At 52.6% G+C, this 16,291-nt stretch overlaps 1 protein-coding gene across 1 annotated transcript in view; it reads left to right on the top strand.

The window, feature by feature from the left end:
• Window positions 1–2,241: 2,241 nt before the first annotated feature.
• ITGA11 (integrin subunit alpha 11) overlaps window positions 2,242–16,291 on the top strand; it is a 43,901-nt gene continuing 29,851 nt past the window's right edge. Inside the window, exons 1-8 of the mRNA XM_040077749.2 lie at window positions 2,242–2,340; window positions 3,824–3,915; window positions 5,714–5,828; window positions 7,914–8,041; window positions 8,591–8,739; window positions 10,226–10,370; window positions 11,685–11,850; window positions 15,988–16,058. Coding sequence (XP_039933683.1) covers window positions 3,865–3,915; window positions 5,714–5,828; window positions 7,914–8,041; window positions 8,591–8,739; window positions 10,226–10,370; window positions 11,685–11,850; window positions 15,988–16,058 — 825 coding nt within the window. The 5' untranslated portion in view covers window positions 2,242–2,340; window positions 3,824–3,864. The remainder of the gene's footprint in view (window positions 2,341–3,823; window positions 3,916–5,713; window positions 5,829–7,913; window positions 8,042–8,590; window positions 8,740–10,225; window positions 10,371–11,684; window positions 11,851–15,987; window positions 16,059–16,291) is intronic.

The following is a 16,291-nucleotide window of genomic DNA, read 5'->3' as shown; positions in this document are numbered from 1 at the left end:
GCGTGGCTTTGCCTCGTCATCCCAAAGGGATGATCCCAGCCCAAATCCCGGATGGTCGGATCCCGAATCCGACCCCAGGCGGTTTCTCGGGAATGTTCGCTAATGGGCGGTGTGATTATATTAATATGGGAATATTAATTAATGGAAAAGTCTCCGAAAGGATTTCCTGCGGGATAGGGGGGCGCATCGAGCTGGAGCTGCTCCCAGAAGTTCGCAGAATTCCAGTTGTCTTAAATTCTTTGGGAACTGGGGATCGCGCCGGGAGATCCTCGTTTTCCGCCTCTATTCCTCCTCATCCTCAAGGTTTTCCCGTTCCCCTTCCCCATCTTCCAACTTTTCCCTCCTCTCCGCAACCCAGCGGACGTGGGAGCCTGGGAGAGCCTCAGGAAAAATGAGCAAATTCCCGAGGAAAAAAATATCCCAGATTTCCCTGGATGCTGTCGAGGACAGCTCCAGCTGGAGACGATTTTCCCGTCGCGAATTCCCACACGAAGCCGTTAAGGCAGGAAGCGTTTCCAGGAGATTCCCTGGATTCGGGAGCTTTTCCTCGGGTGAGCGATTTCGGGATGAAAGGATGGGATGTTTGTCTTCGGAGCAGCAGCATTTTTAAGGAATGACAATTCCCGGTCTAACAGGGAACATCTGCTCCGGTGGCTTTTCCAGCTGCTGGGAACAAAAGAGCTCCTGTTTATCTGGAGATCCAAACTGGGACGGTCGCATCCATAGGATTTTTTGGGAAGCTAAAAAAAAAAAAAAAATTTTTTTTTTAAAAAAAAATTTTCCCATTTATTTCGGGAGCGGGAGGTGCCGACAACTCGCGGTGCCGAGGGATTTTTGGGATAGCCTGGGAAGAAGGGATGGATTCCTTTGGTCCTGCGCTCTTCCTGCCATTGGGTTGCTGGGCTGGAATGTTGTGGTGGAGAAAAAGTCAGGAGAAATGTCCCAAAAATATCCCAGCTGGAAGTTCGGTATCCGTGCTGGGGAACCGGATTTAGCAGCTCCCTGGTTGTGGAGAGCAGGAAAATTCCTGATGTCCTCCGGAGATCCCAAAATTCAGCTCCCGATGTCCGGAACATCTCCGGCTTGGAGCGGATTCCCTCCTCCAGGGGGAAATTCCTTCCCTCCACTGGAGATCCCGATGTTCATCTCCCAGGGCTCGTAGCAATCCCGGCTTGGAGCGAATTCCCATTCCCAAGATTTTCCTGGGGAAAATTCCTTCCCAACGTCCTCACCCACCCCTGGAGATCCCGACGTTCAGCTCAGGGCTGTTCACAACAGCTCCGGGTTGTAGCAAATTCCTTTTTCCGGGATTTTCTGGGGGAAAATTCCTGGTGGATCCCAGCAGGATCCAGTGGTTATTCCTGGTGGTTCTGCTGGGATCCACATCCATGTCCTGGAGATGTTCTGGGAATGGAGTGGGTGGTGTCTCCATATCCATGTCCTGGAGATCTTCTGGGAATGGAGTGGGAGGTGTCTCCATATCCATGTCCTGGAGGTGTTCTGGGAATGGAGCAGGAGACGTCTCCATATCCATGTCCTGGAGATCTTCTGGGAATGGAGTGGGAGGTGTCTCCATATCCGTGTCCTGGAGACACCCATGGAATGAAACAGGAGGTGTCTCCATATCCATGTCCTGGAGATCTTCTGGGAATGGAGTGGGTGGTGTCTCCATATCCATGTCCTGGAGGTGTTCTGGGAATGGAATGGGAGGTGTCTCCACATCCATGTCCTGGAGATGTTCTGGGAATGGAGTGGGAGGTGTCTCCATATCCATGTCCTGGAGGTGTTCTGGGAATGCAGCGGGAGGTGTCCCTGCCCATGGAAGGGGTCGGGATGAGATCATCCCTGAAATCCTTCCCATCCCAAACCATTCCATGACCCTTTGGAGAGGCTCCTCCATGGGAGAAGGGACAATCCATGGCCACCTCGGCTGATTCCAAGGGATTTGGGGCCATCCCGGAGCCGCTTCCCTGCGGAAAGGCGCTTGGAGCCTTTCCTTGCAGCCGACGGGAAGCAATCCCAGAATTCCGGGTGGCGGAGAGTCCCATTCCCGGCTTTCCGCTGCTCCAGCGGGAAGAGAAGGAGAAGCCGTCCTTCCACCGAGGTCGGGACGACGACTGAGGTTGGGATGTTCTCCCGCCTCTCCCAAATCCGGGAATCTCGTGGCCGAGGGATCCTTTTTCCTGGGGGGGATTCCCGCCTCTCCCGGCGCTGACGGATCCGCGTTTTTCCGCAGGCTGGTGGTGGGAGCTCCGTACGAATCCAACGGGCAGCAGAAGACCGGAGACGTCTACAAGTGTCCGGTGCCGAGTGACGGAAACTGCACCAAGCTCAACCTGGGTACGGATCCTTCCCGACAGCCCCAGGCATCCCAAATTATCCCCCAAAAAACCGGGATACCTGGAAGGAATTCCTCCCCGGGAAGGTGGAATTCCCAGAGAAGCCCCCTGGATCCCTGGGAGCGTCCAAGGCCGGGTTGGAGCGACCTGGGATGGTGGAAGTTGGTGGCGCTGGATGGGCTTTGAATTCCTCCCATCCCGAGTTATCCCGTGATTCCCGGTTTGCCGGCCGAAGGAGGAGCTCTGGCTCATGGGGAGCTGCGTTTTTTCCGGAGGAACGGTTGGATCAGGATTTGGGATGCAGCTCAGGGACGTTTAGGATTGACAGGGCTGCCCCGGGGGCTGTTCCAAATTCCTGGAAAAAAACCCAGGGATTCGCTGACCTGGGAATCCGGGATAAGGAGCTGAGCCCTCCGTGGGATTTCCTCCTCTCCAACTCCCGGCCTCATCCCTGAAAAATTTCCCTTTGGTTGTTCATCTGGGGAAAAATCCCAACCTTCCCAAACTTTTTTCCCACCTTCCAAAAATCCCCAAAACCTGGAGTTACACCGACAGCCCGATTCCCAAAATAAAAATTCCCGTCCTTGGTTGTTCATCTGGGAAAAAATCCCAACCTTCCCAAAAGTTTTTCCCGCCTTCCAAAAATCCCCAAAACCTGGAGTTACACCGACAGCCCGATTCCCAAAATAAAAATTCCCGTCCTTGGTTGTTCATCTGGGAAAAAATCCCAACCTTCCCAAACTTTTTTCCCGCCTTCCAAAAATCCCCAAAACCTGGAGTTACACCGGCAGCCCGATTCCCCAAAAAAAAAATTCCCGTCCTTGGTTGTTCATCTGGGAGAAAATCCCAACCTTCCCAAATTTTTTTCCCGCCTTCCAAAAATCCCCAAAACCTGGAGTTACACCGACAGCCCGATTCCCAAAATAAAAATTCCCTTCCTTGGTTGTTCATCTGGGAAAAAATCCCAACCTTCCCAAATTTTTTTCCCGCCTTCCGAAAATCCCCAAAACCTGGAGTTACACCGACAGCCCGATTCCCAAAATAAAAATTCCCTTCCTTGGTTGTTCATCTGGGAAAAAATCCCAACCTTCCCAAAAGTTTTTCCCGCCTTCCGAAAATCCCCAAAACCCGGAGTTACACCGACAGCCCGATTCCCAAAAAAAAAAATTCCCTTCCTTGGTTGTTCATCTGGGAAAAAATCCCAACCTTCCCAAAAGTTTTTCCCGCCTTCCGAAAATCCCCAAAACCTGGAGTTACACCGACAGCCCGATTCCCAAAATAAAAATTCCCGTCCTTGGTTGTTCATCTGGGAAAAAATCCCAACCTTCCCAAACTTTTTTCCCGCCTTCCAAAAATCCCCAAAACCCGGAGTTACGCCAGCGTAAACTCCTCTCCGGCGCGCAATTCCCGGTCGCTCCGGAGGTTCCGGGGGGGGGCGTTCGGGATTTCCCGGGAATGTCGCTGACGCCGGGATCTCTCCCAAGGGCGCGTGACGCTGTCCAACGTGTCGGAGCGCAAGGATAACATGCGCCTGGGCCTGAGCCTGGCCGCCAACCCCAGGGACAGCAGCGTCCTGGTGAGCGGCGGGAATGCCGGCCGGGAATTCGGGAATGCCGGGCCGGGAATTCGGGAATTTGGGCCGGGAATTTGGGAATGCGCCGCGGGACGGGGATGGTGGTGGGAGGCTCCGCTCCGTTGGGGTTTGGTCGGTGGGATGTGGTGAGGTTCGTAGGGATTTGTTGGGAGAAAAGGATGGGAATGGGGATGGGAATGGGAATGGGAATGGGGATGGGGATGGGAATGGGAATGGGAATGGGAATGGGAATGGGAATGGGAATGGGGAATGGGAATGGGAATGGGAATGGGGATGGGAATGGGGAATGGGAATGGGAATAGGAATGGGAATGGGAATGGGAATGGGAATGGGAATGGGATGGGAATGGGAATGGGGATGGGAATGGGGAATGGGGATGGGAATGGGAATGGGAATGGGAATGGGGATGGGAATGGGATGGGAATGGGAATGGGAATGGGGATGGGGATGGGAATGGGGATGGGAATGGGAATGGGGATGGGAATGGGAATGGGGAATGGGAATGGGAATGGGGAATGGGAATGGGAATGGGGATGGGAATGGGAATGGGGAATGGGAATGGGAATGGGGAATGGGAATGGGAATAGGAATGGGAATGGGGATGGGAATGGGAATGGGGAATGGGAATGGGGATGGGAATGGGAATAGGAATGGGGATGGGGATGGGAATGGGAATGGGATGGGATGGGATGGGATGGGATGGGATGGGAATGGGGATGGGATGGGAATGGGATGGGAATGGAATGGAGTGGGAATGTAATGGGAATGGAACGGAAGGGAGTGAAATTAAATTGAAATAAAATAAAATAAAGATGAAATTAAATTAATAAAACAATCAAATTAAATTAAAGATAAAGATAAAACAAAATGAAACTGAATGGGATAAAGTAAAATAAAATGAAACACGATGAAATGAAGATTAAATGGAATAAAATAAGAAAAAGTAAATAAAATATAATAAAATGGAATAAAGATAAAATAAAGTAAAATAAAATAAACAAACCAAAACAAAAAAAGATTAAACAAAACGAAATTAAACAAAACAAAATAATAAAAACTAAACTAAACTAAAATAAAATCTGGACTTTGATGATCCTGCCAGATCCTTTCCAACTCAGGATATTTTATTACTCCATTGTATTTATCTCCATTTCCATATGAATATAATATATATATAATATAAACAATTTTATTTATTATGTTATAACTCTCTGCTGCACTATATACATGATAAATGGATATAAAACACATAAATATTTATATATCCTAGTATTTTATAAATGTATTTTGGTAAATATTTTATTATAATATAATGTAATGTATTATAATGTAATAGGTTTAATATATGTATTATATTACATTATAGTTAATATAATGTATATTATATTTCATTATATTGTACATGACTATAGTAGGATGTATTACAAAGATAAATTATATATAATTTTATTTTTATTATTCTTTGATTCATTTATTTATTATCCATTTATTTATCATGGAATCTCTGTCCTTGGACCAGTCCAACACCAGGCTGGACAAATCCTGGATAACCTGCCTGGTTATGGAATTATGGAATTATGGAATTCGGAAATTAGGGAATGTTTCCCGTCCCATGGCCAGGGCAGGAGCAAGACCTTCCAGCTCCATCCCAACCCATCCCAGAATTCCAGGATTCCCTGTTTCCTGCACCACCTCCCGCATTCCATGGGAAAAGGCTGCCAACGCTTCCATGGAAAAGGGATCCTTTGGGGCAAATCCCGCTTTTTTTTTTTCCCGCCAGGCCTGCAGCCCGCTGTGGTCCCACGAGTGCGGCAGCTCCTACTACACCACGGGAATGTGCTCCCGCGTCAACGCCAACTTCCGCTTCTCCAGGACCGTGGCTCCGGCCCTGCAGAGTGAGGACCGAGATCCCGGCTCCCATCCCGGCTCCCATCCCAGCTCTGATCCCAGATCCCATCCCAGATCCCATCCTGGATCCCATCCCAGCTCCCATCCCGGCTCCCATCCCGAATCCCATCCCGGCTCCTATCCCAGCTCCCATCCCTGCTCCCATCCCGGCTCCCATCCCAGCTCCCATCCCGGCTCCTATCCCAGCTCCCATCCCGGATCCCATCCCAGCTCCCATCCCTGCTCCCATCCCAGCTCCCATCCCAGCTCCCATCCCGGCTCCCATCCCAGATCCCATCCCGGCTCCCATCCCGGCTCCCATCCCAGCTCCCATCCCAGCTCCCATCCCGGCTCCCATCCCTGCTCCCATCCTGGATCCCATCCCTGCTCCCATCCCAGCTCCCATCCCAGCTCCCATCCCGGATCCCATCCCAGCTCCCATCCCTGCTCCCATCCTGGATCCCATCCCGGCTCCAATCCCAGCTCCCATCCCTGCTCCCATCCCGGATCCCATCCCAGCTCCCATCCCTGCTCCCATCCCAGCTCCCATCCCAGCTCCCATCCCGGCTCCCATCCCAGCTCCCATCCCGGCTCCCATCCCGGCTCCCATCCCAGCTCCCATCCCGGCTCCCATCCCGAATCCCATCCCAGCTCCCATCCCAGCTCCCATCCCAGCTCCCATCCCGGCTCTGATCCCTGCTCCATTCCCAGCTCTAATCCCAGCTCTGATCCCTGCTCCAATCCCTGTTCTGTTCCCTGCTCTGATCCCAGTTCCAGTCCCAGCTCCAACCCCTGCTCCTACCCCAGCTCCTACCCCAGCTCCGATCCCAGCTCCGATCCCAGCTCCAATCCCAGCTCCGATCCCAGCTCCGATCCCAGCTCCAATCCCAGCTCCGATCCCAGCTCCTATCCCAGTTCCAATCCCAGTTCCAATCCCATCTGCAATCCTGGTTTGGCTGCACAAAACCTGGAGTTAAATCTGTTGGAATTTGGGAATTTGGAGCTGGGATTTTATTTTGGAGGGTCCAAACTGAGTTTCCTGGTTTTCCTGGAGCTGGGAAGGATTCCCAGAAGCCTGTCCTGCTCCTGGGAGCTCCTCATCCCACGGGATGTGATTCCCCAGCTCCAGAACCCCTCTGGTCTGAGTGAATTCCCAGGGCTGGGAAAAATGGGATTTTGGGCGGATCAAGGCAGGAAAGGCAGAGCCCACTTCCAAATTCCCAGGGCATAAAGAGGGGCTTGGAAAAACGGGATTTTAGGGATCAAGGCAGTGAAGGCATCACCAAATCCCTGGTGTCACTTCCCTCGTTACTTTCCAGCCCTCGCTGCAAAGGACAATTGGGATTTCTGGGAATTTTTGGGAAGTGTTTATTTAGCGGGATGCAGTTTCAGCTCCTCTCCCGGATTCCCGGGGTGGAGATGGAGGCACAAGGAGGATCCCAGTGATCCATGAGTGACTCCAATCCATGGATTCCTTCATCCATAAATCCTATAGGGTGAAAGGCCAGCTGATAAATCTCCGAAATCCGGGATCATCCAGGACTTTTCCACGGAATGCTTTAAAACATCAGCAAGACTGAGATGATCCCGAACGATTTTCCCCACTGGGAAAAAAAAAATTCCTCAAGTCCTTCCTGCTCCGGCTGCGGAGCCGAGCCCTGGGGTCCCCTCCGGGGTTTTTGGCCGCCTCGGAGCCGAGGATTTCACGGGAAAAGGGAGGAATGGGAATGACTCAGGGATCAGGAACGGCTCTGCGGGAGGAGCGGGGCCGGATCCCGCTCCCCTTTGAAGTGTGGAATGACATCAGACGGGATCGGATTCCAAAGCCGAACCCGAAATGACGCCGCCGAGTGTTATTCCTGGGACGTGATCCCGTCTTTTCCCAGCGGAGAGGATTCCTGTGGCTTCTCCCCACCTTGCCGGAGCCCAAAGCTCCTTCCCGAATGATGGAAATCAGAATTTTTTTGTTCGTTTCTTTTATTTTTTTCCCCCCCCAATAAATCCTGAGGAGGAAGTACCCGGCTGGAAGCGAAATCCATAAATCCGCCCCTTTTGCCAGAGGACTTTTAACAAATCCCCGGATTTTTCCACAGGATGCCAGACCTACATGGACATCATCATCGTTCTGGATGGATCCAACAGCATTTATCCGTGGGTTGAAGTCCAGCACTTCCTGATAAACATCCTGAAGAAGTTTTACATCGGTCCTGGACAGATCCAGGTGAGGCCCCGAACCCTTTGTGTCATCCCAGGGCCATCCCCAACGTCCCTTTCCCCTCAAGCTCCTGGAATTCGTCGAAATTCTGGGATTTTTGACTCATCCCGCTGGGAAAAACGCTCCCTGAAAGAGCTGCGGAGAGATCCCAGATCCCAGTGGGAACAGGGAGGATGAAACCCCATGGAAAGGAGCTCTCCGTGCTCTCGCTCCGAGTAACCATGGAAATTCGGGCCGGGATTTGAGCAGGAATATCCCGGATTTTTCCCAAATAACGCACTTTGGTCCCACCCAGAGACACCTGGGACAGCAGGGGGGCGCAGCACATCCGAATCCCCCCCAAACTCAGGACCACAAAACCGGGAATTACTAACAAAATCGGGAATTACTACCAAAATCGGGAATTATTAACAAAATCGGGGAATCCTTAACGCTCCCGCCGATGGAAAACCGGGAGGGAGCGACGGAACTTTAGGAGGGAACCGGGAATTTCAGGAGGGAGCCGATTCCCTCTCCGGCGGCGCTTTTTTTCGGCGACATTCCCGACGTTCCCAGGTGGGAGTGGTGCAGTACGGAGAGGACGTGGTCCATGAGTTCCACCTGAACGACTACAGGTCCGTGCAGGACGTGGTGGCGGCCGCCAGCCACATCCAGCAGCGCGGCGGCACCGAGACCCGGACCGCCTACGGCATCGAGTTCGCCCGGTAAAACCCCTTCCCGATCCCGGGAAAACATCCCGATCCGCTTTTCCGGGTGGTTTTTTTTCCGCCCCCCCCCTCCCTCATTCCCCTCTCCCTTTGATTTCCTCGCCGCGGGAATCGCCGGGCGCGGTAGGAAAATGCGGGAAGGTTTTGAGGACGGCGCTTCCCAAAGTTGCTCCCGGCTGGTTTTGCAGCTGGAGCAGACTCGGGAATTTTGTCCTCCAGCCCGGGGATTCCCTGGGAGGAGCTCCCAGCTCCAAAATTCAGCCCCAGGAGCTGGAGCTCCCCTGGAAATCCCTGGAGAGACCCCAGGAAGTCAGGACAGCTCCACCCCCTCCCTTTCCCGGGACAAATCCTTGCTCCCGCGCTTTTTCCGAGCAGTATTCCAAGCTGCAGATCATGGAATTTTTAGGCTGGGAAAAGGGGTCGAGGATCAAGCCCAGCACTGCCAAGGCCACCACTGGCGGCGTCCCAAGTGCCACATCCACGTGCTTTTGGAATCCCTGCAGGAACGGCGATTCCGGCACAAACTCGGAAAAGTTTTGGACGGATCCTGGCCGGGTCCGAGCAAGGTCCTGAAGGATTCGTGTCACACAGAGCCCCCAGCCTTGCTGGGTGTCCCTTTTCCATAAATACTCCGGAATTTGGGACCGCGCTTTGCCAAAACAGCGGGATTTTGGCAGGGGTGGATAACTGGATGTGAGGGATTTCCCCTCACCCGGAAGCCAAGGCCAAAACTCCGCTGGCCTGCTCCAGATCCATCCCTCATCCGATTCCACTAAATTTTTCTCTCCTGGGGGAAGGAAAAAAAAAAAAAAAAAAAAAAGCGGGAAAACCCGCATCCCAAAGCTATTCCCGAGGATTCCCGCTCCTCCCGGAGGGGCAGCAGCCCCAGAGACCCCCTCGGGGCCTGTCGGAACCCTGGAGGCTGAAAATTCCGGACTTTCTGAGCTGAGGGGTGCCGACCCTCAGGCGGGCGCCGCGTTCCACCGGAGGCCGTGGGACGGGCTCCCGAAAATTGGGTGTGGAGTTGGAATGGAATTGCGTGATCCCGCGGGGTGAAAAAATCGGGATTTAAGGGTTCTAGCGATAACGTGAGTTAAGATGGAGGATCTGGGTGTGGCCTGCGTCCTTCTCCTCCTCCTCCTCCTCCTTCCTGGGTTTGGGTGTTTTTTCCGTAACCGGGTGGAAGATCTCCGCCCGTCGGGCCTTGGGTGGTCGTTGTTGGGTCAAACCCATAATTAACACCGGTCTCACCTCGTTAGTGGGTAATTAGCGCTTAGATGACCTTGGGGAAGGGTTCAGAGGTGCTCCGTTCCCACCTCGTTATCTCAAACTCGCTAATTAGGCCTCGCGCAAATATCCGAGTCCCGACTCCGCGGCCTTGCTCCGCGTGTCTCGATCCCGGATCCCGACCTCAGCAGAGGGGGAAAAAAGGGAATCCGGAGCTTCCGGTGGAGCATCCCGGGATGATCTCTCCCACTTCCAGCTCGGAAGCGTTCCGGAAAGGCGGCCGGAAAGGGGCCAAGAGGGTGATGATTGTCATCACGGACGGAGAGTCCCACGACAGCCCCGACCTGGAGAAGGTGATCGAGGACAGCGAGAGGGACAACGTCACCCGATACGCCGTGGCGGTGAGCCGGGCGGCATTCCAGGGGCTGGGATGATGTGGGAGCCCCTGGCAGAGCTCAGTGCTGCTCCGGGAATACCGGAAACACCGGGACGGTCCGTCCCATTCCCGCTGATCCCGGAGCGTTCCAAAGGTCCTGTCCATTCCCACTGCTCCTGGAGCGTTCCAAGAACTCCTTGTGGTCTCCTTGTGTCCATCCCAACTGCTCCTGGAACATCCAAGGGGTCCTGTCCATTCCCACTGCTCCTGGAGCATTCCAAGAGCTCCTTGTGGTCTCCTTGTGTCCATCCCAACTGCTCCTGGAACATTCCAAGAGCTCCTTGTGGTCTCCTTGTATCCATGCCCACTGCTCCCAGAACATTCCAGGAGCTTCTTGTGGTCTCCTTGTGTCCATGCCCACTGCTCCCGGAACATTCCAAGAGCTCCTTGTGGTCTCCTTGTGTCCATGCCCACTGCTCCCAGAACATTCCAAGAGCTCCTTGTGGTCTCCTTGTGTCCATGCCCACTGCTCCCGGAACATTCCGAGATCTCCTTGTGGTCTCCTTGTGTCCATCATCAGTGCTCCTGGAACATTCCAAGAGGTCCTGTCCATCCCCACTCCTTCTGGAGCATTCCAAGGGGTCCTGTCCATCCCCGCTGCTCCTGGAGCGTTCTAAGAGCTCCTTGTGGTCTTCTTGTGTCCATGCCCACTGCTCCCGGAACATTCCGAGAGCTCCTTGTGGTCTCCTCGTGTCCATCCCCAGTGCTCCTGGAGCATTCCAAGAGGTCCTGTCCATCCCCACTCCTTCTGGAGCATTCCAAGGGGTCCTGTCCATCCCCACTGCTCCCAGAACATTCCAAGAGGTCCTGTCCATGCCTGCTGCTCCTGGAGCATTTCAAGAGCTCCTGTCCATCCCCACTGCTCCCGGAACATTCCAGGACCTCCTTGTGGCTTTTGGAATGCTCAGCTCGGGATCCAGAGCTGGTGCCGGGACTGGGGGACAGGCAGGACCCCAAATTCCGTGAGGAGCACCCGGCCTGGCGGAATTCCGGCAGTTCCTCTGTTTGTTCCCACAAAGCTGCGTCGGGTCCGAGGGTGGGGCTTCTCCCACACGGACACCCCAGAGGGATCCGGGATGGTTTCATCCATCCTGGGAAAACATCCCGGAGGAGCTGCCGGATCCATATCCCTGGAATATCCAAGACCGGGTTGGATGGGGCTCGGAGCAGCCCGGGATAGCGGAATGCGCCCCCGCCCGCGGGATGGGATGAGCTTCCGACCCCAAACCCCCCGGGAATTCCAATTCCGTAAAAGTCCGGCCCTTTTATTCCCGAGCAGGTCTTGGGCTACTACAACAGGAGAGGAATCAACCCCGAGGCCTTTCTGAACGAGATCAAGTTCATCGCCAGCGACCCCGACGACAAACACTTCTTCAACGTCACCGACGAGGCCGCGCTCAAGGACATCGTGGACGCCCTGGGAGAAAGGATTTTCAGCCTGGAAGGTGAGGGATGCTCCTCCCAGCCTTGGGAATGTGAGGGATGCTCCTCCCAGCCTTGGGAATGTGAGGGATGCTCCTCCCAGCCTTGGGAATGTGAGGCTGATCCCGGTTTTTTCCCCGAATTTGGATGTGGCTTCCGCAATATCTGGGCCTAAAATCCTGAATATTTCAGATTTAGGGAAATGTCTTTGTTTCTCCTTTCTGGGAGAAAGGATTTTCAGCCTGGAAGGTGAGGGATGCTCCTCCCACCCTGGGAATTTGAGGCTGATCCCATTCTTTCCCCCAAATTTGGACGTGGCTTCCGCAATATCTGGGCCTAAAATCCTGAATATTTCAGATTTAGGGAAATGTCTTTGTTTCTCCTTTCTGGGAGAAAGGATTTTCACCCTGGCACATCCCAGCCTGGGAATGTGAGGCTGATCCCGTTTTTTCCCCGAGTTTGGATGTGGCTTCCGCAATATCTGGGCCTAAAATCCTGAATATTGTGAGATTTAGGGAATTGTCTTTGTTTCTCCTTTCTGGGAGAAAGGATTTTCAGCCTGGAAGGTGAGGGATGCCCCTCCCACCCTGGGAATGTGAGGGATGCTCCTCCCAGCCTTGGGAATGTGAGGCTGATCCTGTTTTTCCCCCGAGTTTGGATGTGGTTTCCACAATATCTGGGCCTAAAATCCTGAATACTGTGAGATTTAGGGAAATGTCTTTGTTTCTCCTTTCTGGGAGAAAGGGTTTTTTCCCTGGCACATCGCAGCCTGGGAATGTGAGGCTGATCCTGTTTTTTTCCCCGAGTTTGGATGTGGCTTTGTCAATATCTGGGCCTAAAATCCTGATTATCGTGAGATTTAGGTAAATGTCTTTATTTCTCTTTTCTGGGAGAAAGGGTTTTCAGCCTGGGAATGTGAGGGATGCTCCTCCCAGCCTTGGGAATGTGAGGGATGCTCCTCCCAGCCTGGGAATTTGAGGCTGATCCCGTTTTTTTCCCCAAATTTGGATGTGGCTTCCGCAATATCTGGGCCTAAAATCCTGAATATTTCAGATTTAGGGAAATGTCTTTGTTTCTCCTTTCTGGGAGAAAGGGTTTTCATCCTGGAAGGTGAGGGATGCTCATCCCTGGCTCCTCCCAGCCTGGGAATTTGAGGCTGATCCCATTCTTTCCCCCAAATTTGGACGTGGTTTCCACAATATCTGGGCCTAAAATCCTGAATATTTCAGATTTAGGGAAATGTCTTTGTTTCTCCTTTCTGGGAGAAAGGATTTTCACCCTGGCACATCCCAGCCTGGGAATGTGAGGCTGATCCCATTTTTTCCCCGAATTTGGATGTGGCTTCCACAATATCTGGGCCTAAAATCCTGAATATTGTGAGATTTAGGGAAATATCTTTGTTTCTCCTTTCTGGGAGAAAGGATTTTCATCCTGGAATGTGAGGGATGCCCCTCCCACCCTGGGAATGTGAGGCTGATCCCGTTTTTTCCCGGAGTTTGGACGTGGCTTCCGCAATATCTGGGCCTAAAATCGTGAATATTTTGAGATTTAGGGAAATGTCTTTGTTTCTCCTTTCTGGGAGAAAGGGTTTTCAGCCTGGAAGGCAAGGGATGCTCCTCCCAGCCTTGGGAATGTGAGGGATGCTCCTCCCAGCCTTGGGAATGTGAGGGATGATCCTCCCACCCTGGGAATATGAGGCTGATCCCGTTTTTCCCCCAAATTTGGATGTGGTTTCCGCAATATCTGGGCCTAAAATCCTGAATATTTCAGATTTAGGGAATTGTCTTTGTTTCTCCTTTCTGGGAGAAAGGGTTTTCAGCCTGGAAGGTGAGGGATGCTCCTCCCACCCTGGGAATTTGAGGGATGCTCCTCCCACCCTGGGAATGTGAGGCTGATCCCGTTGTTCCCCCGAATTTGGACGTGGCTTCCACAATATCTGGGCCTAAAATCCTGAATATTTCAGATTTAGGGAAATGTCTTTGTTTCTCCTTTCTGGGAGAAAGGGTTTTTACCCTGGCACATCCCAGCCTGGGAATGTGAGGCTGATCCCATTTTTTCCCCGAATTTGGATGTGGCTTCCGCAATATCTGGGCCTAAAATCCTGAATATCATGAGATTTAGGGAAATGTCTTTATTTCTCCTTTCTGGGAGAAAGGATTTTCATCCTGGAAGGTGAGGGATGCTCATCCCTGGCTCCTCCCAGCCTGGGAATTTGAGGCTGATCCCATTCTTTCCCCCAAATTTGGACGTGGCTTCCACAATATCTGGGCCTAAAATCCTGAATATTTCAGATTTACGGAAATGTCTTTGTTTCTCCTTTCTGGGAGAAAGGGTTTTTACCCTGGCACATCCCAGCCTGGGAATGTGAGGCTGATCCCATTTTTTTCCCCGAGTTTGGATGTGGCTTCTGCAATATCTGGTCCTAAAATCCTGAATATTGTGAGATTTAGGGAAATGTCTTTGTTTCTCCTTTCTGGGAGAAAGGGTTTTCAGCCTGGAAGGTGAGGGATGCTCATCCCAGCCTTGGGAATGTGAGGGATGCTCCTCCCAGCCTGGGAATGTGAGGCTGATCCCGTTTTTCCCCGAATCTGGATGTGGCTTCCGCAATATCTGGGCCTAAAATCCTGAATATTTCAGATTTAGGGAATTGTCTTTGTTTCTCCTTTCTGGGAGAAAGGATTTTCAGCCTGGAAGGTGAGGGATGCTCATCCCTGGCTCCTCCCAGCCTGGGAATTTGAGGCTGATCCCATTCTTTCCCCCAAATTTGGACGTGGTTTCCACAATATCTGGGCCTAAAATCCTGAATATTTCAGATTTAGGGAAATGTCTTTGTTTCTCCTTTCTGGGAGAAAGGATTTTCACCCTGGCACATCCCAGCCTCGGAATGTGAGGCTGATCCCATTTTTTCCCCGAATTTGGATGTGGCTTCCGCAATATCTGAGCCCTGCTTGGAATACCTTCAGATTTAGGGAATTGTCTTTATTTGGAGCGGTTGCGTCCCGCGGATATCGGGAGCCCAGATCCCATTTTCCGAAGGACACACCTCATCCCAGCCACCGGAATTCGGGTGGCTTTGGTTTCCCTTTTTTATAGAAAACCTTGGAGGTTTGGTATGGGGGGAATTCGGGCGTCGGCGCCTTCCTCATCCATCAAATTCCGGGCTTACAAACAGGAAACCCCACACACGGGAGCTCCATGGGGTGCCAGACGCCGGGAGATTACGGGAATAACGCCGGGATTTCGGGTTTGCTGGCCGAGAGGAAATATCAGGAAATATTTCTGTCTCAAACCTCGGCTCTTGTGACAACTTTGTCGCCCTCCCAAACCAAATTTATCCGAATATCCGAGGAAAAATGCAGCCTGGAATGAACAGTTGGAAGAGAAGAGGGAGGGCTCGCACGGGGAACGGAACGGCTCCAATTCGGGGGATTTTTCCTCAAACCACCTCGCAAACTCCCCACGAGTTTCCCGGTTTTCTCTGTCCAGCCCGGCGCTTCCCGGTGGGAGCTGCCCCTGGATGAGGGATTCCCCCAGCTGGAATTCCGAAGCAAAAGAACCTCCAAATCCCCATTTTTTTGGGGAGATCTTGCAGCTCTGCAAGGGGAGAAGTGGAACTGCTCCCAGAGCTCCTAAGGGCAGGAGGTTGTGGAATTGGGGGATTCAGGGAGAAATGGGATCACCTGGAGCTGCTGGAGCAGTTCCAGAGGAGGCCCCGGAGCTGATCCCTCTGGAGCCAGGCTGGGAGAGCTGGGAATGTTCACTTGGAGAAGGGCAGGATCCAGGGAATCCTCGGAGCCCCTGGCAGGGCCTGGAGGGGCTCCGGGAGAGCTGGAGAGGGATTTGGGATAAGGGATGGAGGGACAGGACGCAGGGAATGGATTCCCAGGGATGGATGGGAGATTGGGAAGGGATTGTTCCCTAGGAGGGTGGGAAGGGGCTGGGCTGGAATTCCCAGCTCTGGCTGCCCCTGGATCCCTGGAATGTCCAAGGCCAAGTTGGACATTGGAGCTTGGAGCAGCCCGGGATAGGGAAAGGTGTTCCTGCCCAAGGAAGGGCTGGAATCGGATGGGAACCCACCACGGCTCCAGGGAAGGAAAACTCTCCATGGAACAGGAATTCCCTCTGGGTTTTTTCTGTTGTTGTTGTTGTTTTGTCTTAAGGAACCAACAAGAACGAGATTTCCTTCGGACTGGAAATGTCCCAGGCCGGATTTTCATCCCACGTTGTGGAAGTAAGAGAGGAAATGTGGGAATTTTGTTTTGTTTTGTTTTGTTTTTTTGCTCCTGCATTGTCCTGTTTATCCTCCCGCTCCAGGTGGGAGATGGGGATTTGGGACGAATTCTTAATTACGGAGTTCAATCATTAATGTGAGGATAGGGAAATGCTGCTGGATTATCCCATGGGAAAGGGATGTGTTGGGAGACCTGAGCATTCCTTAGGATCCGCAGGAGATCTTCCCGAAGC

The sequence above is a fragment of the Hirundo rustica genome, chromosome 13 (genome assembly GCF_015227805.2).
Source record: "Hirundo rustica isolate bHirRus1 chromosome 13, bHirRus1.pri.v3, whole genome shotgun sequence".
Classification (NCBI taxonomy): domain Eukaryota; kingdom Metazoa; phylum Chordata; class Aves; order Passeriformes; family Hirundinidae; genus Hirundo; species Hirundo rustica.
Note: the sequence above shows the minus strand (reverse complement) of the source record. Positions and strands in the feature narration are given on the sequence as shown.